General features: G+C 37.9%; 1 protein-coding gene across 6 annotated transcripts in view; it reads left to right on the top strand.

The window, feature by feature from the left end:
- Nucleotides 1-26603, top strand: part of PCDH10 (protocadherin 10) — a 74400-nt gene extending 47797 nt beyond the window's left edge. For all 6 annotated transcript variants that reach the window (XR_014470442.1, XR_014470443.1, XR_014470444.1 and 3 more), the window contains one exon: nt 22466-26603. Coding sequence is in view for 3 of the 6 variants with exons in the window: in XM_083173809.1 (XP_083029935.1) it covers nt 22466-22588 (123 nt within the window). In the remaining 3 variants the exon portion in view is untranslated. The remainder of the gene's footprint in view (nt 1-22465) is intronic.
- Nucleotides 26604-26989: the final 386 nt, after the last annotated feature.

The following is a 26989-nucleotide window of genomic DNA, read 5'->3' as shown; positions in this document are numbered from 1 at the left end:
TGCCTCACAGCGAATGTACCCGCCTCACTGCGAATGGATGTTTTGAATAAACATCCATTCTCAGGCTAGTGTGCGGGCCCAAAATCATTCGAGGGTCACTGTCTCTCGAATGATTTTTGTAGTGCTCACAAATCTAAGTCTCCTTAGATCTGTGGAGTCCTCCTCTGAGAACTGGGCGGGTAGCTTACATCCAGTTACAATAGCCGCCTGCACACAGAAGCCAGATGCCCGCCCTTGCTCGCATGGGGACGCCCAGCATTTTCCTCGGTACACCCAGGAAACATATGTGAACGCCCCCTGCCCTCCACCTTTACGCCCTCCACTTTGCAAGTGCCATGGAGACTAGGCAAGTCTCCAAAGGCACCCACGTAGAAGCCATGCATGAGTGCATAAGTGCATATGCGCATGCGCAGAGCATCAACATCTAACCCCCATGTGTACATTTGTTAACTAGAATCAGGGCCATAGAGTGTAAGCTCCACTGGGGCAGGGACTGATGTGAATGTTCAAATATTCTCTATAAAGCGCTGTGGAATATATGTGCGCTATATAAATAACTGGTAATAAATAAATAATAATCGGGCATCATAGACTGTGTAATGTTTAGCATTACTGCTGCACAGCAAATCTCTGTAAAGCACTGAAGAATATGTGTGTGCTATATAAATAACTGGTAATAGATAAATAAATAAATATTGCACAATGGATTAATCATTATTTCATATATAACAATAGAATTAAGATATATCATTAGTCTTAAAGGACTATTTATCTAGTGCATTGAATACTGACAGGGTGAGTGGCGACAGCGAGCAGGAAGCCCTGCTCGCTGTCGCCTCTAGCCTGCAGCATTGAATACACCCCATTGTATCATTTGTTTATAAATCATATATCTTACTGATGCATTCAATAGGGAAATTGTGTTCTAAGCTTATTTTCCTTCTGTTTCACCATTGTTGTTTTCCATTTCTTTCCATCTTTATTTCAATCCCCAGTTTCTGCCTCACTCCTCTCTTCCTATGCATGCTTTCTCTCTTGTCAGTTTAAGGGAAAGGTGCGAGTGGGAAGTAAATGCTATATACTAGGTGTAGGAGTTGTGCCAGCATGTATAGAAAGTGCTTCATATACAGATGTAGCCCTCTTCATCCTTGCAAGACCTGGTGATTCCATCGCCGGCTACCACCAGGGGCACGCGCGCATTAGACGGTCGCACGCCGCCTCCCCTGCCGTCACCACCTGTCCCCCTTTGCCGCCCCGACCCCCCGAACTGGGCAGCGTCTCCCTGAAGCGGAGACGGGCAGGGAGTCGCTGCCCAACCGCTGTGATACTGGGATGCACGTGAGATATATATATATATATATATATAGATGCTTGGATACTTGCGGCACTCTACACTAGCCGTGTAGTTGTCGTTTATTTGTTCCAGTCCCGAGTGCCGCACGTATCCAAGAATCTGTATCGAGTCCTGCCACGGCAGGTTCTATTGTGAGGGCACCAGGCTTACTCATCTGATTGGAAGCGAGTGCCAGCACCTGTTTGTTATATATATATATATATATATATATATATATATATATATATATATATATGTATATATATGCAGATGGCTGGAAAGTGCTGAAAATGAGAATCAGAATATGCTGCAGATGAATGAATATATGTGTTTGGTGATGATAGTATAGAGTCAAGAGAGGACAGGCCTGGATCATGTGGAGTTTGTGATCACTGGAGAGTATTAAAGGACAAGCTGATCCCAGTGACCATTAGATTTCACAGCCAATTTAACTTTGCTGTTTTATGGATAACAACAATTTGTTGAAGAGCCCTAAATCGACAACAAATAATCTGTGCCTGATTGTGGTAATTATCTATTGTGTGGACACTTTGTTTTCTCTCTCTTAAAGTTAAAATGTTCAAGCTGTTTGGCTTTTGTTGGCTATATACCTTTCTGTCTCTTTTTGTTAACCGTTTGCCTTTTACTGAATGATGTTGGTGCAATACACATGTATCTATTGATCCTTTTATATTAAACCAATGCATATGCTACAGTATTATGCAACAGCGGAATTTTCTGTTTGTTTCAATGAATTAATGCTTAAGATTGTCACCTGAAAATAACTGGGGTATAATTGTACAGTTAGCTGGTGGTTTCAGCAACGAGAGAACTGATAATACTTTAAAATCCTTATAGTAGTGCATTATTTTTTAAGTCTGCTTTATTTTAAAAATACATCTGTATCTAAGATTTAACATATATTTCTAGTCCCGGTTCATTGTAAGCAGACTGGAAATGTAAGTTCGTACTGTAAGAGCAGCCGACAGGATGTCTTACATCTCCTACACAGACAAGCAAGAAGCTATTTAAATCAATGAACCGTGCTAGTATCTGGCAGGTAAAAAGGACTATCACTTTTCTGCCTTATTTTAAAAGCAACATGCATGGATGTACATGCCATATATCACTTCTAGAAATTCTGCTAGTAATTATCATATATTGCCACAATAAAGAAATAAAATTATGTCCATATAATTATTCTTTCTCTAAATGCCGTAGACCCATCTAGCACGTAACTTAATAAATGAATAGCTACTGGCTTCTGTTCACAGAACAGTCCATAATTTGCTGCAGATGTTTCTCTGTTTGCCTTTTGGAAGCTCCAATGTGCAGGACCTTTGTGTAGCAATTTGTCAGATTACACTCTAAAACAGCTTTGGCCTTAATGCAAAAGTAAAAATGTTTCTTCTGGGTCCTGTTTGCTGTCACAATTTTTTTTTTTGCTACCAAATCCATAATAATGGACAATTCTCAGATTTGTATCCCTAAATATGAGTCTGTTAAAGGCTATTAAGTTTTGTGTGCCATGTACATTTCCAAAGGCAAAACATTTGTGAAAGCTTATGCTGATTTGAAAGAGGATATCTTCCATGGCCATTACTATAGGGGTGCCATTGCTATAAGGCCCAGAAACCTGGGAGGGTCTGGACCCTGGTTATAAAGTTGCATACCAATTTCTTAGATATGCCCCGCTAAGCAATGAAGTCTGAACCATTGCCAGCCTGAATTGTGTGACATTAAATATTCAGTGACAGGAATGTGTAGTGGATGTTATAATGGTAAGGGGGCACAGAAATGTGGCATTATTTTAAATGGATGCCAATGTAATTTGACACAGTATAAACTGGAAGGCACTGTGACACAATGTGAAATGTCGGCACTATAGTGTGGTATATTATTAACTGGGCACTGTATGTCATAATGTGAATTAATGTGTGGCATACTGGTAAACCTAGAATATGATATCATTTCAAAAAGGATATTGACTATATTTCAGAAAATAAACTAAAGCACTGCTATGGTTCAGAAAATTAACTAGGAAACTGGTATGGGGCATAAAACCAATAACTGGTTTTACGTGTGTCTCTTGATAAACATTAGGACCAGGAGCCTCTTCTCTAAGTTGCAATGGGTCCCAAAGAGTTCTGGATAAGTCCCTGTTATCTTGCATGTCTTCTTACTACACAAAACGTGAGCAACTGCAAGTACAGACAATGGAAAGTCTTACATATTAGACTGCATCTACTATTGACTGTAGAAATGCAACTGGTTAGTAACAAGCCAATCTCACCAAGGAAAATTTTGGTGAGGGTGTGTGTAAGTGCAACTTTGGGGTATGCAGAGTTGGACATGCATCTTAGTGCAGTAAGGGTTCAAGGTATGTGCAAAATCACACTAATGATGAAGACTAGTAGTAAACCAAGTATACACATAGGGACAGGTGCACCACAAAATGCATACAATAATGCAACATCATAAATATAATTTTTTTTTTTTTCATTTTCGCCGCTCAGAGTAACAAATTCTTGCATTTTGTCACCCTTGCCAGTAATGTCAAATAAGCAATCCTGATAACCTAGACCTAAGGGAATTTAGAAGTGTTGGGTTCTAAATTCTGACACTTACTGTATGCTCATATTTTAAAAGGGCAAAGCTTACTAGCTGTGTCTTGCTAGTAAATGCATTTCCCTTTTAATAATTGGGCACAAACGCTCGGAACTGTTATGGTTTACAACCCAACTGTGAATAACCCCCTTGATCTCTTTTGCCTTGCAAATCTGCACCTCTATAAATGTATTTTTAGCTCTTAGAATATAATTATATCTTCAGCACAAAATATCTATTGCTAAAAGTATAGAATGAGAATCATGGCCTATTTTGTTTTTATAGTGGAATTGACCTAAATGCTTTGTCCAACAGATGCATAGAAAGAGATGGAGGATAAAACATGGGTGCCCATTTGTTATCGGCTTTTGTAGTATTTAGTATTGTTGCCTAAATATTTGGTTCTGGATGTAACTAGTAGGCTGCTTGTACTATTTACAGTGTAAGTATTACTTCCCATGTACCAGACTATCATAGAAAAAGAAGGAAGTCAGTTTAAGTTTAACCGAACACAGTTGCTTAAACACAATTTAAATCCTCACAATTGCTTCAACGCAAAGTACCATGCAATAATTCAGTGGTTCCCAAGCTTCGTCCTCAAGGCACTCTAACAGTCCAGGTTTGAGGATAATGATACTTTTGAAAATATGGATTAAGTAGTATCTCATTGATTTGGATTTACAACTGTGTTTTGGTACCAATCTTTCTGACCCATTTCTAATTGGTAGTTTTAACTAATGTAAAATATAATAGCAATGCAAATGATCAACACTCATTTGAAAGTAACTGTCTTACCAAGATCCCACCTTACGCTCATAGAATCCCCAAGCAATTATTAGAGTTTAAGACTCGGCTAGAGATTCACTGGGACCCTGTACCATATGTAACCATTGCACCCCTCACCTGTGATAACTGCTGATTAATGTAATTATGTATGTATATCAGATGGAGCATGATAATTGTACCCTATATATATATTACAACCTGGAATAATGTAACACACAAGTTATTGCTTTATGTTTGTTTATTATTTTCTTTATTTTATTTGGTATTGTACTAGTTATGTAATTGTTTTACATATAATTTTCAAAAACCAATAAAAAAACACTTGATTCAAAAAAAAAAAAGAAAGTAACTGTCTTATACGGTCAACAGGATAAGCATAAAAATTGCAGAAGACATTTTTACAATTCCTTTGCTCCCAATTAATCTTTATCAATTAGCTATGGCAATTACTCATTTATTAGTGTGACATTTTACCCATGGTTATAGTTACTCTGCTTTGCTTATGTGTTGCCGTTTCCTTTCACCTAAGGCAGTTATTCATATTTTAACTTTAATGACGCATACATTATGATGTTTCTGTTTTTTATTCATCTTAATAAAATAGATGTTAAATAGGCTTTCTAGAAAATGTTTTATTTTATGTTATTTTATTTCAAAGTAACTTTATTCAAGATTGGAGCCAAATTAACCTTTATTTTTACAGTACGGCAGTATATCATTTCTCATCTATCTAGATTAATATTAATTCCTTCTCACTTTGCTTATGACTCATTAGTAAAGAATAGCAACAAGCAATAGATTCTGAAAGCCTAAAGTTAGCCCTGTGGTGTAACCATGCTAACGGAATAGCATGTTTCAGCTTACATTTTATGCAATCCATTAAACTTTAAGTAAAGTACATCTGACAGGACTTGTCAAAATACACTTTTCAAAAAGCAATCCCATCAATTAGCAGTTGAGCCATCCCATCTTTTTGAGCGAACCTAATGAAATATAACTAGCCTCTCAATAAAAGTAGAACTATAATGTTAGCTTTAGCAAGTGTACCCAAGGCAATGTTGTTCAGTACTGAGGAAGCTGTCAAAAAAGGAACACTGGTTTTCTTTTTTAATAGTTTTACCATATTCTGTTCTTGCTTCCATCCATAAAATGGTATTACTGTTGCACTGTTACATAGTCCTCTGATAATAATAGTAATTTTTACTACTTGGTTTATAGGGAAAAAATTAAAACCCTTTCACTCTGTGGGTAGGACATCTAAGTCACGTATACCAAATTGAAAACTATTTATTTTTTCCTGTTTTTTCTTTCACAACCTTAGAAAACACAAATTGTTCCTTTTCAGCAACATATACCTTCAAGCTATATTGTGTTTTTGTTTTTAAAGTAAAACAATGTTTACCCAAATACCATTCACTTTCAAACAAACTTAGGCAGCATACATACAAGGTGATTGTAGCCCTATTTCTAAGCAATCTGACTAGATTGTATATACTTTCTAAGCAATCTGACTAGAAATTAATCACTCTGGGGGTAACCCCCTCCCACACACACACACACACACACACACACTGACTGTGATGCATCTTCCCATAGATATATACTTCATGCACTATAAATCTAGTCATTGCCAGTGTTCGCTCACCAGCGAACACTGTTCATGCCAGATGGCTCAGCAAACATCACTGGTGCATCGCTGTGTGCTGAGCAATTTGTGCTGAGCAATATCGCTCAGCACATAGGCTCTGTTGCCCAGTGTGTATGGGGCATTAGAAGGACTCTGTGAATTGTGTACAATTACAGTGATTTGGGGTCTATGTATTAAGGATTGGAGAGATATAAAGCATAGAGAGATAATGTTATCTGTTGTGTTTGTAAAACATCAGGAACTGGTTGGCTGGTACTTTCTCTCTCTCTCTCTCTCTCTCTCTCTCTCTCTCTCTGTTTTTATTTTATCTCTCCATGGTTTAGGGCAGTATGGATGATGCAATGTTTAGCATTTATTACTCACAGCACTAAGGTCATGAGTTTGATTCCCGCCTGGCCCCTATCTGTGCGGAGTTTGTATATTATCCCTGTGCGTGGGTTTCCTCTGGTTTTCTCCCACAATACAAAAAAAATATACTGGTAGGTTAACTGGCTCTCCCAAAAATGAACCCCAGAATTAATGTGTCTGCATGTATATGTGGTATAGAATATAGATTGTAAGCTCCACTGGGGCAGGGACTGATGTGAATGTTCAAATATTCTGTAAAGCGCTGCGGAATATGTATGCGCTATATAAGAAACTGTTAATAAATAAATAAAGGCTCATCACATAGACCCCTTAATACCAATGATAAATGCCAAGGATTTTAAAAAAATACTCTAACAAACAAATTCTGTCGTTTTCTAGTAGTGTTTTGGTAAATTAAACTTACCTGATTGGTTGCTACAGTATATAAAACAACATTTTCATGTGCATCTGTTCTCAGAGCTTGAAGATATGTCTACCCTATAACAATCAGTCAGATCAATATGGTAATCATTTTGACTAATGAAAGCAAGCATCTGGTTACTATGGTTGAAATATGGAATTGGTTTCACATATATGGAATTATCTAGCTTATTCATGCATGATATGTGAACACAAACATTACAAATGCTCTTTGAGATCGTGCTGTGGAATATTGAGAAAACATCTGGTATTTTCTAGTAAAAGCTCAATACAAAGCATAATATATGTTGTGGGATATTGTATTAAGAGATATCATTGTGTCTGCTGTTTGTGGCCCAATTTCAGTAATCTGAGTACAGAAGAATACAATTTTTGAATAAGAAATGAAAGATTGTATGAATCGCCTGACCTTCATCTGTCATAGAGTGTTAGCATTGATTACTGAGACAATTCTTCTTGTATTTCTAGCTAAGCTGCCAACAAAACCTTATAAAGTACAAGAGCTATGTAACAATATATAAGCTATAACAATGGAAATTAATCAAATCACCAGGGAAAAGAAAGCATTGCTATGTTCCAGGCATGCTTTGCAGTATGTTCGCTTTTACTGTCCGTTAGAATCTACTTTTTATAGCCTGAAATGTTCAGCTTTATGTCACATATCCTGTATGTTTCTATGGGTTGTGGCTTGGTATATTATACTTCCATGTAAGTAGATAATGGCTAATGATAAAGTTCTTCAACAGTCACTGCAACATTAGGCTTATTCTAGTATATAAATATACACCCATTACTTGCCTACCTCAGGCAGCGGCTGCTGCATTGTGCTGTATCCGGCACTGGTAGCTATCTATAGTAGAATGAGAGTGGGCCGGTCAGACAGATATAGGCAGGTATTCAATGCCGGTGTGAGCGGCCTGCGAGGGGGTTAAACTGCGAGGATCACAGAAAACCAGTGATCCTCGCAGTTTAACCCCCGCGCCGGCCGCTCGCACTATGCAACGTTCCGGGGGAATCCTCGCAGTCACAGAACGGCGAGGATTCCCCTAAACTGCGAGAGCCGAGGCTAGTGCAGCAAACTCGCTGTAATTAGCCTCGATTCTCGCAGCTTTTGGAGGCACATTTGCAAATTTCCCCTCGCTCAAAAAACAGAGCGAGGGGGAATTTGCGTATGAGGGGGGTCAGTTGAATACTGACAGGGTGAGCGGTGACTGCGAGCAAAAAGTCCTGCTCGCAGTCACCGCTCGCCCACGGCATTGAATATATGCCATAGACTTGATGACCCCCAACGGGGGTTTAGGTGGTACACCTTTATAAGGCCTGTGCAGGTGGAGGGGGCCCTGTGTCTTCAATGATCCTGACTACAAACTGCTACTGTGAAGCAGTGGTTTGGGTCAATTGTGCATGCCACAGGGCCAGACTATGATGAAGAACCTATGCTAGAAAATGCTTTTACAGACTTGTGCCCCTTTCAGGCTTCCTCATCAAATCAGTAGAGCTTTCCTTCCTCAGGTCTGAAGTAGACACGCCCCCAACTCTCCCCGTCTTCACTCCTTCCTCCCTGGCTCTGGCCTGGTTCTGTAGCAGCTAGCTGTAGAGCAGCAAACCACATAAGTACTCCCAATCCCCTGCATACTTTTACACAGTCTTCCCTGTCCCTTACAGTCTCTGCCACAGTCCCTTGCAGAATCTTCCACAGTCCCCTTGTCTCCTACCATCTTTCCCATGTTATCCTTGTCCTCTGCAGTATCTGTCACTGTCCCTAATCGTATGTACACACGGTGAGATCTGGTTTTCGATTCGATTATGCCTATTCTCTACTGCGATTTACACTACACTGGAGCGTTGTCCATTGAGATGTACTTTTCAGTACTGCATACCCTCCAACATTTGAAGGGCAGAAATCGGTACACCCCCAGAAAGGGGGCGTGACCATGACCATGTTTAAAGGGGTGTGGTCACTCGTAAAATGGGGTGTGGCCACCCTTTTCTAATGTGTGCTCAGCATTTAAAATAAAATGAAAAGTGAGCGCTAATAATAAATCTTAGGCAGGTATATACAAGGATGGGAACAAGCCAGATATCTGAGCCCCAGCTAGCTACAGACCCAGAACCAAACAGCGCTCAAAGCAAAGTAACCACCAAATGGTACAGGAGGCAGAAGAGGAGGCACCAAGAGGAGGTAAACCCTGGTGATCCCCGATGGCCGGAACACAGGCACAGCCGCCCGCACACTCACACTCACCCCTCAGGAGGCAGAAGGAGCTGCGGGGGGGGGGGGACACAGCATCAACAGGTCCGACTCCTGCCATAGACAGTCACGGCGCCGGCAGCATAAATTCTGAGTGCGCATGCGTGGGGTCTCATGGAGGCATCCTGACGCGATGCATGCTGGTCCCGGCTTGCAATGCCCCACTGGGAACGGGTGCGGAAGACAGCATTGGGCCGGATAATAGATTCCATGTACCCGCTGGGACAGCGCATCACATTGCTGAGTAGGAGGACTGAGGAACCACATAAAAATTCATGAAAACCGGTACATTCGGTACACATTTATTTAGCCGGTACAGACTGTTAAAAAACGGTACTGTACCGGCTAAATCAATACAGATGGAGGGTATGGTACTGTATGTACCTAGAAATGCGCAAGATACAGCTCTAATAATAATAGCTGTTCTTTGCAATGAAAGTACAGTACTTCCAAATTTAGGACCCAGGAGTACTTGTGTATCACAATTCAAATCCATATAAACATAATATTTATTTTCACATTTATAGTGATCTGTCATTTTAATGGTCTGTCCACCTACAATTTCTGTTTAACACTGTAAAAAAATCCCACATTTTCTATACCATATACAGTATGTAGCAGTGCAATAACTCACAACTCCCTTACATCCCTCCATGAATCGGGATGATCTTACTGTTTGCCGGACTGTCAGAGAATGTTCCATAATCAAGACTGTCCCACTGAAAGTGGGATGTTGGATAGTTTGCTTGAATGCATATATCTGTGCTATACAATATACTTGAAAAAGGTGGAGTGTTCTTATTATCTGATTCATGGGAGTTTTCTGTGTTAGAAGCAAGGTGCTTTCTTAACAAAACAGGCAGCTAAATGCACAGGGTATTTTGGTTAATTAATAAGCAGGAACAGGATCAGTGAGGTCAGCTTTTAGTCCAGTAGCAGATCTTTCCACTGTCCTAAAGATGGTATTAAATTGAGATATGTTATAATGTTGCAAAGTAATACTTTACTATTTATTTTATTTATTTATTTGTGTAGTTGTAAATGTTTCGGCAGCAATATACATATAGTGACTGGGCTGCAAATTATCATTTGAGGATTATTATTGCCTTGTGTACTGGCTATAAGGTGATGGGACTCTGCATTGGTCATGGTGGGGCTCAGCAATATTTTCCTGCCAGATCAGTCTGACAAGGTATTTTATTATTGCTTATTTTTTCCTAAAATGTATTAACAATAGCAAATCACACCCTAATAATCAACGGTCATTTGGCATATTTTAAATGAATGAGGTTGATGTAGCTGGAGGTTGGTTAATTAATTAATGAATTATTATATTTAATGCAAAGTTATATATAGTCTTATCACTATACTTATGTGTCCCTTAAGATTAGGGCTGGTTTAAGGCATCTCAGCGTCAACCTACTGTACCCCCCCATACTGCCACCAATAACCACTTTCCAATCCCTTGAGGCATACCTGCCTAACATTCCAGAATGGCAGGGAGGCTCCCAAAAATAGGGTGGTCCTCCGAGCCCTTCGGGGAGGTGGGCAAGTCCTTTGCTTTCCCTGGAGGCCCCCCGCACCCTCCATTTTGACACCCACAACAGATTACAAGGAAGAGGGTGCAACAAAGTTGGGAAGTAGGCCTCATGGGAAAGTATGGAGGTCTAAGAAGTTCCACAGCCGCCACCTGCATTAAGTGCAACAAGGATCCTCATAGGCATTCTTGATTTTTTGCTAGGCAGACCTGGTTGCGTCCATCCCTCCTTCCCCCCCTGATCACAGCACCCTAGGCTGCTGCCTAACGATGCCTAGTGGTAGAGTCGGCCCTGCTTAAGATTAAGATAATGAGAAATATAATAATATATAGCACTTTGCTCCCAAAAGTACTCACAGTGCTTTTTATTTTACATGTGTTCAGTGTTTTGTAATTCTGAACCCCAAGTGTAGGTCCTATTGGTTGGCTTTACTGTAGTGTTTTCCTTTGACCTATTATAAAACTTTATCAGGATTCAGTTGCAGCCAATTGCACTCAGCCATGGAGCACAGCTAGACAGCCAATTAGGATTGTTATTGGAAACTCTATACCCATAGCAAAGGACAGGTACAGTTGTGACCAGGCTATGGTGTCTGATTATTTCACCAAGTGGTAGAAGGTATACTGCAAAAAGCATGGGAGATAGTGAAACACTACATGTGAGTGGCGAAGAAACTCTATATTTCAGGGTTGCCTACCTGACCCTCTCGTTCAGGGAGAAAGTGCTTTTATTTCCGTCTTTGTCAACTACACTTTAGCGGCTTTCTCCTTCTGTTAGGCATTTCGGTACTTGCGTAGTTTCACGGCAGCAGCCCAAGCTACATTTGAATGTACGTTGTCAGTGTAGAACAGCATAGCCCAAAGGTTGCCTTACTTATGTAGTTTCACGGTGGCAGCCTAAGCTACGTTGTCAGCGTAGCCTAGTAAGCGTCCTGTCTCCGTGGCAACCCTGTGTAGTTAGCGTAGTCACTGTACTGTCCCCGGGAGCTGCAGCTCTGTCCCTGGCAAGCGTAGTGAGCGCCGCTCACACAGTGCCGGTAACTGCCAGATCCCCTGCACTGGCGGATGCCGGCGGAGAGGGGATCATGTGGGCACCGGCCGAGAGGCACTCCACCTGTAAGAGATGCTTGAGCATCTCAGACGCTTGTGCGTCTCAGTTAGTATTGCGGCAGGGTATGGCAACATTTGCCAGTGCTCCATGTTACATACTGGCAAATGCCTCATTTTCAAACCCCCACTATCCACGCCAGCGTGGCGAGCGGACGCGTTACGCGTCCTCCCGACCTTTTCATACCCCCACTATCCATGTCGACTGCATAGTCCAAATCGAATAGAAAGTGTCCCGGAATCAAACCACGTTTACATTAAGTACATTATTCTTTGCTTGTTTCTTCTGCTGGAGTGTGTATAATATAAGACTGGTAACATTTAAGAAATAAATTCTATTATTGCGATTTAAAGTAATGTGCTTCAATCAGAAAGTAACCTTTATTTCTATGCTCAAAAATGTAAGAATTTTGAACGTTTTATTTTGTAGATTCTACTATTATAATAAAAAGGGTATTCATTTTATTTTCTAACGTAAATAGTTCTATCTATAAAAGGCAAATTAAACAACAGTCAATGTTTATAAAATGTTGCATAGTACAGCATGCTTCGTATACATATATAAATATATATATAGAAGAAGAAGAAGAAGAAATATCCGCGACACTCCAAGGACTGGTGAAATCAACGTCTTTATAAGAATGCAGATGAGCAATGGGTACAGGTACAAGCACAAATAGTCAACGTTTCAACACTCAGCGGTGTTTTTGTCAAGACGGTGCAAACCTGTATAAACCTTGCACGGCGGCAAGAACATAACCTTGCACGGCGGCAAGAACATAAACAAGAAAGCTCACGCAAGTGAGACTTAAATACATTACCTGCCTATGATCTCTCCTGTGGCCGTGTGTGATGCGCGCTGCTCCACGAGTGAGAGACGCACACCACTGACGTCAATCCTTTGCCGTTGCCAGGAAACCCAGGTCACCTAGGAAACCTAACAGACGCAGGACGGCGTCCACGGCCACTGGGATCATACCAATTGGCCAGGATACTAATGGAACCAAAAAATTGAATATAAAGTTAAATATAAAGTACTTAATGTAAACGCACATATAGATAAATCACAGGGGGGAAAAACAGTCACATGAACACCTGCCAGTTAAAGCGTTCATTAAGACCCATGGGTCTGATCGTTTGAAGCTTGTAAATCCATTTGGATTCAAGTTTAAGTAGCAAATTGTCTTGGTCTCCTCCTCGTCTGAGCGGGGGAACATGATCGATAATGATAAAACGGATATCAGATATACTATGTCCAGCATCCGCCCAATGTCTAGCAACCGGTTGGTCCGATTTTTTATTAATGATCGCTGCATTGATAGCTGAACGATGGAGGGCCATCCGCTCCCTTACTGTGCGAATCGTTTTGCCAACATAATAGAATGGGCATGGGCAGAACAAAAGATACACAACATAGGTGGTGAGACAGGACATAACGTGATGTAGTGAGAACTGATGATCATTATGCGGGTGTTTGAAAGTTCTACATACAACCAAGTTCTTGCATGTAGTGCACTTTAAACAGCGGTAGCATCCCGGTGGCTTCTGCAGGAAATGTGATGTCTTTGCATGAGTATCAAAACCAGTGATGTCTGTATGCATTACCTGGTGAACCCAGACAGCAGCGGTTTACCCGCAATGATAATTACAGACAGAGACGAGAGAATCGATCCAGAGAAGCACATACCTCCAATTCAGACAGTGATTTCAGAATGAGAGACTCTGATGAACCTTCCCAAAGAGGAGAGGTCCCTTTAGGGGTACCAACAATTCCAAAACGAGGAAGAGGAAGGCCACCCGCAGGGGGGACCAAAACTCGCGGATCGCGCGAGCTGCGCGCCCTCGCCAGGAATTGATTTACAATCTGTCAAGTCATACCCTATCTGAAGCTGAAGCATCTGTACTTAACAAGGGTTTATCCTTCATACCCACCAATCCACACAACGATTTCCAATGGCAGATTGACCGACATCGTTTCGAACGCAACCTTCGCTTAAAAGAATTTTTTCAGAACAAGGATTCGGCCACTACTGCCATTTCACCTATTCAACAATTTGTCCGCACCCGATCTAAATCTTCTTTTGATCCCCATTCAACCAATTCCTCGTTACCCACATTTTCCCGTTTAGTCGACGCATCGGTTACAAAATATACCCAAGCTGCCAAGTCCGTCCATAAGAAATTATCTAAGGCCGAACAAGATGCACTCCAGAAACTATCTGAGTACCGCCACATTATAATCCGTCCGGCGGACAAAGGTGGCGCTATCGTTATCCAGGACCTCAGTGACTATAAATCTGAACTTGAATCCCAACTGCAGGGATAGTACCAGCACGAAACAGGTGGAAGGCCAGTGATCTCAGCATCAGATGGAAACGCCCCAACGCGTTTCGTCATTGGACTTCGTCCTGACGCGTTGGGGCGTTTCCATCTGATGCTGAGATCACTGGCCTTCCACCTGTTTCGTGCTGGTACTATCTGCTGTTTCCCGCTGTGAATGATTGGTCCCCGCTGCCGTTACATCTGAGCCGGAGTGACCGCCGCTGTTGATACATTCAAATCGGTGTGACTGGAGTCACTGCCGAGAGAACTGCTGTTGCATCAACATCTGTGTTGGATCGACTGGTGTCCCCAGTGCCTGCACTGTGACGCGCTCTAGGAGCGGTGAATATGTTACAGCTTCATGCGGTTATATACTTCATGTCATGTATGTGAGCCTTCTTTTACCGATTTTCAGTAAATATCTGATAAACTATTGCTCACGCTGTGCGCTCCTTCTTTTTCTGTTTATATATATATATATATATATATATATATATATATATATTGTTATAAATTATTTAGTGCTTATCTGTATAAGGGGAAAGTACACTTCTACTGCCTATTGGGAGCTTCTCTAATAAAATAAACTCTAGGATACAAGATATGCAAAGTAGAGTAGTAATTGAAGGGCCCCAATCAGAATAATAGAAAACAAAATGTTTACTTAAAAGACTCTGTAGAATTGCAGACTTTGTTGCTCATTCATCCAGTTGACCTGGTTTAAAACACTCGAGCCACAATGTCTTATTGTTCTCCATTAAATGGACACAGCGTCCTCCTCCCATCCTGCTAGTATTTTGTCCAAACTGCCAGGATTGTTTGAAGGGCATGGCAATGCATAGGTGTCTTTAGGGATAGGAACTTACAGGGCGGCCTAGAACTTAAACTTGTTGTTTAGGTACTTCTTTGTTTTCCCCATTTGTTTTGTCCCTTTTGTCTGGAATGATTTTGTTTTACTCCAGCATATTTAATAAAAACATTTTTTAGGATAAATCTGTTATTTTTTTACATGCACAAAATAGTAATGTAAACATTGTTTTTTTTAATGTATGGACATTATATGCAAAACAATGGGAACAAAAAAAAAAAGTAAATCATGCTATGTTTTTTTTTTTTAACCTTAGCTGCTTACACAACATTCATTCTTTCCACAATATATAACTCTTATTTGTTTTCTTATGACTTTTAACATTTACAAGGAACTATGTGTTTATTTTTTTAGATGTTTAATTATATTTATGTGGGCAGCAATACTTTGGTTTTTACTTTATTTTAGTTTTAAAATATGCGGCAACGTGATTTAGTGTAGGCTTTTATGCAATTACCAACTAAGGGCCTAATTCAGCATGGATTGCTAGTTAGAGAAAGCTGTTATCTGCGATCAAAAAGTTGCCTCCAAGAAAGAAAGTATAAATGCCCCCTGGCAAAATTGTAAATGCATTCGCAGATTAATTTCCCAAAACTAAAACATCAAACAGTGTTTTTACATCTGGGTAAATCTAGGACTTCCACTAATCTGCTAGAGAACCAGGCTGAAAGTGGTCATCGCAGATGACAAAGACCCAGAAAACGCTGTGCCACACCTATGTTTTCAGACACACCCAGTTAACGCAATGTTCCCACCCCTAAACACTTGCTTCCTGTCAATGAAACGGCGATTGCTATGCGCAAGGATATTTATTTGCAAATTTCAGGTGTGCATGCATAATCTTTCGATAGATCGTGAATTCTCTGATTAGAGATCCATTATTAATTAGACCCTTAGCCTGCATTACACCTTTACTCAATGCTATGACACTAGAGGCACCATGTGAAAAGAAATATAGGCGTTTACTCTTCTGATTCTGATAGCTTCCACATACTTTGCATGGTGAATGTTGCAATCACTACGGTGGACAGTGGTGCTACACGTACTGCTTTTGTCCTTCAGTCACTATCACCAACTGAAGGTGGCAATAGATGTGATTGGGAAAAGATATACTTATTAGTTAAATTAATCAATTTATCCCTTACCGTTTTTCTATCCCCGCAAGAAACGCCATTAGAACATTATGGTTATTGGACCACATATAAGTAGGCCTTTTAAATTTGATTTCTCAAATCGAGTAACCCAATATACAAAATATACTAACCTCTATCATCAATTCTTTAATTATAGTTATTTGTATGTGTACAACTCGTCTGTATAGATATATAGATAAAGACAAATGTTTTTCTTTATTTAAACTGCAGCTAGTACTGTATGATACTTAAGATTTTATTAGCACCAAGGGCATACATTTCATTTCCATGTAAGGAAATCGTTACTAATGTGCCATGCCAGGATTAAATTTGTTTTGCGGTTAGAAGGGTACATAGATTTTCCGCTCTCTTTGATGCTTGGTTTTCTAAGGGATTTGTTACCATGCAGTTTCTATGCAGTGGTCGTAGACATTATTGCACATTAAAGTCAGGATTTTTAAATGGATTATTGCTATGAAAGTTCCCTGGTTTTGTCACAACATGAATTTGATGGCTTAGGCAGCATGGAGCCTTCACCTATTTTATGCATTTTAAGGCAAAATGGATTTTCTGACAAATGCATAAAACTATTTAGAGGAAAATAAATGTAGAAAACAGAAAAATAAGCTGCAATGATTTATCACTTTCTACATCATATAAAAGGCTTTATTACTGGAATGTGTAGTAGCATTGCAGAAATAATGAGCTATAGTTGTAACAGTTTCTAAACAAACTGTATATTCTGCAGTGTTTGGAACCAAAGAATTTCTAGATCTTCTCCAAAAAACAGAGCACCATGACTAAAGTCTATTTAAAATAGGGTTTATAGGAGTAAATGTAATTAAGTTACTTATACAAAGTTCACATATTTTCACTTTTCAGAAGAAAAAATAATAAATATAGTTGTTCAACATCATCATCATCATCATCATCATCATCATCATCATCATCATCAAATAACCTCGCCAAACCATGCTTATAGTATTGTATTAAATACATGGTGGAAAACCGTGTGTGTGTGTGTGTGTGTGTGTTTTTTGCTTTGGGTGGGTTTATTATATGATGATAGATACATTTTTTAAAATATGTCACAAAAGTAGGGCTATATAATGTTTCAGTAATTGGGGACTGTGTTATGCAGTATACTGGGTGAATATGTGACTCAGAATGTAAGCTTTCATGAGCAGGGCCCTCTATCCTCATTTGCTTTTCTTAGAATATATATATGCGGGATATGGTCTTTGGGTCACCACCAAGTAGGTTGACACCACTAAGTCGAGCTGCAGATAGGTCGACATGACTTTAGGTCGACATGCAGTAAGGTCAACAAGACTTTAGGTTGACATGGGTTAGGTCGACAGGGTCATTAGGTTAACATGGGTTAGGTCGACAGGGTCATTTAGTTGACATGGGTTAGGTCAACATGGGTCATTACATCAACATGGGTCATTAGTTCGACATGGGTCATTAGGTTGACATAGGTTTATTTTTTTACAGTTTTTTTGAGCTAACATTTGCTGACAGGTGGTATTTCATGCCCTACCATCCACTAGGGCATGGTGGGAAAATAAAATAGTGTGCCAAGCACAGCGAGGCACCGTGACGGAAGCATGGAGAGCACAGCGAGCCATGCGAAGGGACGCGGTGGTACATTTCGGTGTCCATGTCGACATGACATGCAACGACAGGCAGTATTTCATGCCCTACCATCCACTAGGGCGTGGTGGGATAATAGAATAGTGTGCCAAGCACAGCGAGCCATGCGAGGGGACACGGTGGTATGTTTTAGTGTTTGTTGACTGTGTCTTTTTTCACTGTCAACCTTACCCATGTTGACCAATTGACCTTGTCGACCTTACCCATGTTGATCTAATGACCCTGTCGCCATTACCCCTGTCAAACTAATGACCCTGTCGACCTTATGACCCTGTTAGCCTAACCCATGTCGACCTAGAATTATGTCGACCTTCCTGCATGTTGACCTAGACACAAGTCGACCTAAATGACTGTCTAAAAACTTGCTGGTGACCAACTGATCCACACCTATCTCTGCCACCCTCTAAATTTCTTCAGTGTCCCTAATAGAACTGTCTTTATTTACCATGTACTTGTCCTAAATTGCCTTTTGTTTTGCTTAATTATGTATTGTTAGGCATTACGGAATACAAATAAATGATAATAATAATTATATTCTGGATGACCTAGGGCTATATCATTTGTTGAACATTGAACAATTTCAGCCCTCTTATACCCTTTTCCAGACAGATTATCCCCAGGTTATTTTGCAGGTGCCAGCCTAACCCCCCCTCCCCTCACACAGAGAAAAGCTAACTACCTGGATAAAAAATTTGACCAAGTAATTTGATGAATAACACGGGTATTTCTTCTATGTGAAAGGGTTAACCTGAGATTTCCGTCCTGGGTTGACCCTTTCACACAGAGAAAAGACCCACGTTGAATGGCAATTTACCGGGTAGAGATATTGAACCTGGTAATTTTCTCTTCTGTGTGAAAAGGGTATTATACTAGAAGTTAACTGTATAATAGAATGGTGGAAGAGTGATTGAGCCAATCTCAAATGAAAGTATTAAGCTTATCTCCCTTACTAGCTAGCACTAATTAGATTACCATTAATTGAGTGAATGCATAGGGATTAGTTGTAATATACTGATGTGATGTAAGCTTAAGACCCCAAACCATTTAAAAGCCTACTATCTGTACTTCAAACTACTTCCTATTCACCTACATATTTCTTAAATAACCTACTCAATGCATGAAGTGGGAGTGAAACCCACTTTTTTGTTTGTGATTTATCATGAATGTATTTTTCGTGTTCATACTGTATCTTCCAATGAGTTATTCTCTGTTATCTTTGGAAGCCCAGTTATGACCTTTGTAAGAATCTGGATGGTTGAAGTTGATGGAATATTTACTGCAATCATTGTTTTATTTGTCACAATACAAGGCATGATACTGCAATGAAATTATAGTAAAGTGTATTTATTTGGAAGGATCCGGATGATAGGTCTGTAACGTTTTGGTAAACAGTCATTAGGTTGACACCAAAAAGTCAGTTTACATTAAGGCCAACATTGTCAAAAGGTCAACATGAGCTAGGTTGACATTGACAAAATATAAGAAACAAAATGGCAGCGCTCTATGTAAATATGTGTGAAGACAGGTAAATGGATTAAATATACCAATTTAATAACACATACAAATAAATATAAATCACTGAATCCATATCCTAAAAACATTAAATGGGACCAATTGGTGGTAATATTGTGAAAAACCTGCACTGGACCATCCACACACTGGAAGAGTCCCACAAGATGGAGTCCAGATAGGTGCAAAGCTGGGTGCCATTGGAAGTTTGTAATCCAAGTATAGATAATTTGAATAAGGAGTAAATATAGGTCCTCTCTGAGTATGACTGAAATTCAGAACAAAGAGCAGGTGAGTGTCCAAATAATTGGTAGTGGTCCCAAGTTAAATCACCAATGCATTTCACTACCATTGGAGGGGTAGCTTTATATATAGTAAAGCTACCCTCCAATAGTAGTGAAACGCATTGGTGTTTTAACTTGGGACCACTACCAATTATTTGGACATTCCCCCATCAATCTGTCTTCAGATACTCCCATATATCTTACCTTTTTCAGTCATGGATATGATGGGACAGCTGAGCTGTGGTGACCCAATTTTCTCTCTGCACCTCTTCAACTAAGTAATATATGAGAAAAATAGGGACAGTGGCATAGCAAGAAGGAGAAAGTATACAACTAAGATATATAGAGGATGTTCAGCACAAAATGTAGTCTATGTACTGAACATTGCTGCCATTCCTGCACAGCCGTGAGTCAGAATTACAGCTTACTGTATTAGTGAATGCTGACACAGCACCACCAGCATGCTGCATCCCATAAAGGCATAGATACTGCCATAAACATACTCCAGTAGGCATTGCTATTTATTTATGAATGGTTACTTATATAGCGCACACATATTCTGCAGCTTTACAGTTTTACAGAGAATATTTTGAACACTCACATCAGTCCTTGCCCCAGTGGAGCTTACAATCTTTATTCCCTACCACATTTACATGCACACACATTCATTATAGGGTTATATTTGTTGGGAGACAACCTACCAGTATATTTTGGATTGTGGGAGGAAACCGGAGTACCTGGAATAAAACCCATACAAGCATGGGAAGAATATACAAACTCTGTGCAGTTAGGGCCATGGTGGGAATAACCCAACTCCTCAGAGCTGTGGGGCAGTAAGGCTAACCATTACACCTTCCATGCTGCCCAAAAAATTATTTAAATAATCTTCAACTGTTAATAAGGTGTCTAAGTATTAAGTGCCATGAAAACATCCCCCTCATCATAACATCACCACATGTAGCCAGAACAATGGGTAAAAGTCAGAATGGTCCCATTGATTAATGTCTTCACAATCCTATTGGCTGTAAAAGACATTTAGATGTGTCAGTAGCCAATGATTTTCTGATCTTCATATCCTCAATTTGAGTCTGTTCATGGTAAAGTCTCATATGCCTCTGTTTTGTTGACAGAAGTTAATCCCATTGTGGTATTCTGCTACTGTAATTCATAATTTTCAAGGTTCAACAATAGTATGCAGAAGATGCTCTTCTACATAATATTGTTGTAAACATGGTTATTTTAGTAACTATTGCCTTCATGTGAACAGTTATGTCCATTAACCTCTCATTATGGACAGGATGGGGGCAAGAGTCAACCCTAGCATTTTTCCTCCCACTGAAAAGGGTGTGGCCACAGGGCAAGGTGGCATAACATGAGTAATTGGAAAATGGCTTTGTGGCATGCCCTATCTTGGAGTGCTGAAAGGTGTAGCTGCTCAGTCAGATGGCCTGTCTAGTCATGGATTTCATTGACAAGCAGTTCTTCAGTATTCACCTGTAAAGTGCTGCTTGATGGGGTTTTTTTTTCGTTTTTAATAGCAATGGTTTCTGTGAACTTTAGAAACAGTTCTAAATGAAAATTACTGGAGGTCTGTTTCTGATATATTATCTGGCATCAACAATAAATAATGTATCATGCGGAAGGGGTTTTGGGAAAGATACCTGTGCACAAGCACCACTTTATTTGTATATCTCAACAATCAAACAAGAAACAATATGATTTATCTACAATGAATGAACATACAGTATGAGTGCCTTGGCACTAGTGAATAATGTGGAGGTGCTCCCCTGAGAGTAATTATTAGTATGAAGCAGAAGAAAGAAAAACACTCTCTTTGTTTGGGTACCCAAATAAAGAGTGCTTTTGTTTCTTCTGCTTCATATCAACAATAAATAACAGAACCACTGAGAGTGAGTTTGTGTCTGTGTGCAGCTGTGGAATTATGTAGTTTTTCAAAAATCATTAAAAATATCTGAATTAAAAGGCTTATATGGTCACCTCAAGATGAAAATGTATACTACGGCACCAATACTTTGGACTGGCACTATATGATTGTTATTATTATTAATAATAATAACAACAGATTTGTCAGGTGAGGGTCATTATTTTCAGGATACTGACCTGCATCTGATGGAAATTTTGGTTTGTATTGATATGGGGAATTGGGTATTTCCAACCTCGGACCTCAAGACAGACTAACAGTGCAGGTGTTAGTGATGTCCAGGCTTTAACACAGATGGTTAGAACAAAATAACTGAGGTACTAATTAAGTCACCTGTTCACAAGCATGGAAATAACTATTAACCCTTAGAACAATTTGTCCACTAACTTTGAGTGGAATGTTTTGCCTATGTCCTCATTGTTGGTGTTGATGTATTGGGATTTGTTTCATCATCGCCATTGGCATAATGCTCCAGTCCTCTGGAACACTATTACAGTATAAGGATTTATTATTATTATTATTATTATTATTATTATTATTATTATTATTATTATTATTATTAGGGAAACTGTTATCTGGTATTGATTATATACTAATCTTATGATAGTCTTTAAATACTGTATTGTGGTGTTATTTTTGAGGAATAATTTAATACGCCTTTTATTCTAATTTCTTTTTTGTTGTTGTCCACAGCACGGAAAAGGATATGCTAGTCAGATCTACAGGACTTACCTGAAGCAGCATGATTTGCACAAGTTGACCAACAAAAGCATCAACTGTTCAACTTCATTATCCTGGCCATCTAGTTTGGTATAACAGAAGGATTATTAGTCTGCTGCTGAAGACGTTGGCCAATATAAGGACCTTTCTGCTCTCAGCAGGCCTGAGAAATGAGTTGAAATGTGAAGAAGAACTGTAGAAACTGCAGAGGCGACTACCTTTGCCTCACTTATCAGTGTGTGCCTGTTTACAGCACTATATATCTTTCTTTCTCCAAAACGTCACTGAGCCCTTTAGATGTTTATATTCACCACAAGAAGCCAATCGTACAGATAGAACATGCATTTTAAATGCAATATCACTGTTTTAAACTTGACTGTTTTATATTATTTTTTTGTGTGATCAAGTGTTTCCCAAATTATCCAAACTTTACAAGAGAGTTTGTGATCATGTAATTTTCACTTGTGGGTCATAAAAAAAAGAAAAGAAAAATAATGTTTATCCGCAGACCCATAAAATATCAAAGACATTCTGTAGTTTATACACCGTGTTGCAAAGTGTTTACTGTACTATTTCAAAGCTTCTAAATAAATATAAAGTATATATATTATATAATTTTCTGAAAAAGTGGTACAATTTAGTTGATTTATAAATGGATTCATACAGCCCACATGATAAAAAATGAAAATATTTCATGTCCTAAATTATTTATTGTTAATATAATTATTAAATAGTGTTTCGTAATTATAGATTTGGACCAATTCCTGTTCACCATGTTAAAATACGCTGTAAGCTACATCAAATTTGTACGGAACTTTCAATACCAAAGATGCAGCTTTCAAGATTGAGCTCTATGACCTACTAAGGCATATTTTGATCTTCCTTACTTTATCCTGTGGATTTTAATTTTACAACTAAATTTTATATTAAAAAAAAATAAAAAAGTGATCTCTAAATGTTGTCAAAACAACACTGGATATTCTGTACAGTTTAAAATTGTAAAATATGTATCTGAAGATAACTATTTTGAAAAAATATCCCCAAATCATATAACTTACACGTATCTTTCTCTAGCATAGTTTTGTGAAAACTTGAAATATATATATATATCTTCTAATCTTACTTAGAAATGTTTTTTAATAGAGGAATCATGAAGCATAGTGTTTTCCAATTCATTTTTTACACAACAAGATTTAAAATTAGGACCATTTCACATTATTAAACACTTCAATATTATCGGTGTCTGATAATATTTTTTCATCGTAAACTTGTAATATTTCAATATATATCTATAAAAATGAAGAGTGATATGTTTTATTAAAAAAAGTGGCTCATAAGGACAATCATTTTAAATTTAACTATTACTCCATGTCAAAATATTCAAAAATCATAAAAATATTAAATGTTATTATTTTAATTTTATTTTTTTATATAATGGGGTGTGCTTGTTGTAATTTTTTGACAACGTTAATTTCAATTCATGTCACAACAATTATTTTTGACTAGATGTCAAATCAAACACAATGTGTTTCTAAAGTCAATACTTAAAACTTTAACAGCTATTGATTTTGAATGGTATTTATGTATCTAAAAATTAAATGTGTAAAATGGAATTAAACGAGATGGATGCTCCTGACCAAATTGCATTGATTAATGTAATTGGGTAGCACAATTGGCAGGAGACTAATGTACCTGGCCTCAGAAGATGTAACATAAGTGGATGTGAGTCAGGTTCTTGAGGTTTGCATTCACTCATGGTACCATCTTTGCCCATGAATGCCTGCTACTGCCAATGACTGCACCCATCCCCATAACAACCTGGCTCTCCTGCTTCTTTTTTAGTTTAAAATATTACCATAGCTTAGCAGACAGAGATGAGATTTTGTTTTTTTCCCAACCATAGTCAACCCATTATCTTCTGTTTTCGTTATATCTTAGCTCTCAACAAACTATACTATTTTCATTATCAGCCAATGATGAATAATGAAAAAAGTGTTTAATGCACTTTTTACACTTTTCTTTTGTTCTTTTGTTGGTTGTGTGTATTTATCTGAACATAAATACAGTAAGTAAAACAGTGAATTATACATGTAAAGGGGGATGTACACTCCTCTACATATAAGGTTTGTATTATAATAATACATTGTGGAGGAACAAACTTTAATATATACTACCTTACATTTATATTACCTCTGAATTATCCAAGGCAAACTAGTTTATCATAGCTGGAGTGGATCTCTGCTACAGCCTATCATATTCTCATTTTACCCACCTCACCCAAAGGATAATACTACAGCAGCAATTTGCTTTCTATAGCAGCAAAAGATTTTTAATGAAAAGGACCACATATATTTTATAAATAAATGCTTATGATCTGATCATACTGAAAGCAATTAAAATTATGGGATGCGAACAATACATGATCTGTTTAGATGGCCCTATTTTACTTTTTACCTTTTTAAGTTATAAAGATACTTCCTATTTATGATAAGGGCATTTATTAATCTTTACTACGATCTACTGTATAGATTGCACATTACTCTAAATAATGGTCCCATGAATATCTAAGATTAAGTTATATGAAATTCTAGATATGGTTGTGTGTGTATATGATTGGACATTGTACTTTATTGTACAGTGACCTACCCTAACTACATAAGTAGCGAATATGTCAGATGTATATAACTTATTTTGAAGCACATCATTTCATTATAGTAATGTAATGTGGAGGTGTTATTCTCTCTTTCATGTGAATCAAAAAGTATAGCTGGCTGCCAATAGGTTTCACCAAAAGAGCCACATCATTGGTGTGATTGGGATTGTGAAAATAATATTTTTTTCGCTAGAGAATTACCATTTTTTTATACATTATTTGTTTTCATTAATTAAAATAAATTGAACACATGGGTCATTGCCTTCACAAATTCTATCAAACTAAGTTTGACTTGCTTTATTTTCTATAGTATATGATCAGTTTCACATGATACAAATTAAACATAAGTATAATTGTCAAATAAATTTAGGTTGGGTGATATTCAGGTGCATTTTCTTAAAATATATTTTCTTATTATTATCATACAAGTTTCATTTTGTGTAAATAGACACATCTATGTGGCCTTTTGTCCTCTACTTCAGTCCGGATCACTGTGTCACAACTCCTTTGCTAAGGGATGAATAAGAAAAAAGGAGATTTTTTTCTAAATGTATGTTAATGTATTTTATGTGCATACTAGTCATGTTATTTTTTTTTATCTGCGACACTGGTACGGCTTTACCATCCTTGAAGTTTGAAGTAGTTCCAAACAAGATGAATATTTTTTATTGCAGGCTATTCAAGTACAATGTTCTACAGTGTACTTTTGTCTTAGACAGTGAATAAAATACAGTTGGTGATCATATTTAATACAATTAAGATTATACCAGCAATCTCAATTCAAAATTATAAAGTTTAATTGAAAAGTAATTTTTAGTAGGATTTTTGAAGAAACAAAAAAAATTACAAAAAATATAAATGTACACCAGGGATAAAAGAATTGCTGTTGATATTTATATAAATCTGATGTATTTGTTTTAGCTTTAAACTGTTGCGGAATTTACAGTAATGTCATATAGTTAAGTTTACAGTGTTGTCAATGTGATTTTATGTTCAAATGTATTTGCAATCCAATTATATACCGTGGCCAAATAATTAAGATTACCTTATCCCAGTATTTTTCACAGGTACAAAAGCTAATTTCTTCACATTTTCCAAACCAAAGATGAAAAATTAGGAGATAACATTTTAATAATAAAATTTCAGCTTGCTAAATTACTGTGCACATATAAAACGGAGATACCTTGTTTTCCAAAGGTCAGCATCAATGTTCTTGCTCTCTTTTTCAAATTCAAATATTGCTTTATCCTACTTGCACAGTTATAATTTTCTACTCATTAAAATGTGGCTTCAGATTTGTTAACCAGTTACTGTATCCAACGCTATTTTTCTGCATTTATATGTTCCATGTGATTATTTGTTGGAAAATTTCATACTAACTTGCAAATTATACCTAAAACTAGAGATATAATAAAATAATAGCATTTTGCAATAAAGAAAGTAATATACAATAACGTATTTAGATATCTTGCCTTTAGTTATATTTCCGGGTTATTGTCCACTTATTATATCGATATTATATTATAGTGTAGGTCATTTAATATTTTTCATTTTCTATAAAATGCTTTAAGCTTTATAAAATAACTTATATTCTTTTGTTAAAGATTTTTTATACATTTTAGTCATAAGAGAAATACAACAAGGTTGGGAGAGATGGGGGAGCTGATATAGGTGGACAGAAAATTAGGTATTTCTTTTTTGTGTTTATTATGTTTTACGAAGAACAAATCGAATTAAACTACTTACTGAAGGAAAAAAATTCAAAGCAAAAGGTGTATACATGTTTTATACATGTTCTAAATGCATCTATAATACACTTATATACAGTATAGAAAATTACTTCT

This window comes from Crinia signifera, chromosome 1 (genome assembly GCF_055691185.1).
Source record: "Crinia signifera chromosome 1, ASM5569118v1, whole genome shotgun sequence".
NCBI classification, from domain to species: domain Eukaryota; kingdom Metazoa; phylum Chordata; class Amphibia; order Anura; family Myobatrachidae; genus Crinia; species Crinia signifera.
Note: the sequence above shows the minus strand (reverse complement) of the source record. Positions and strands in the feature narration are given on the sequence as shown.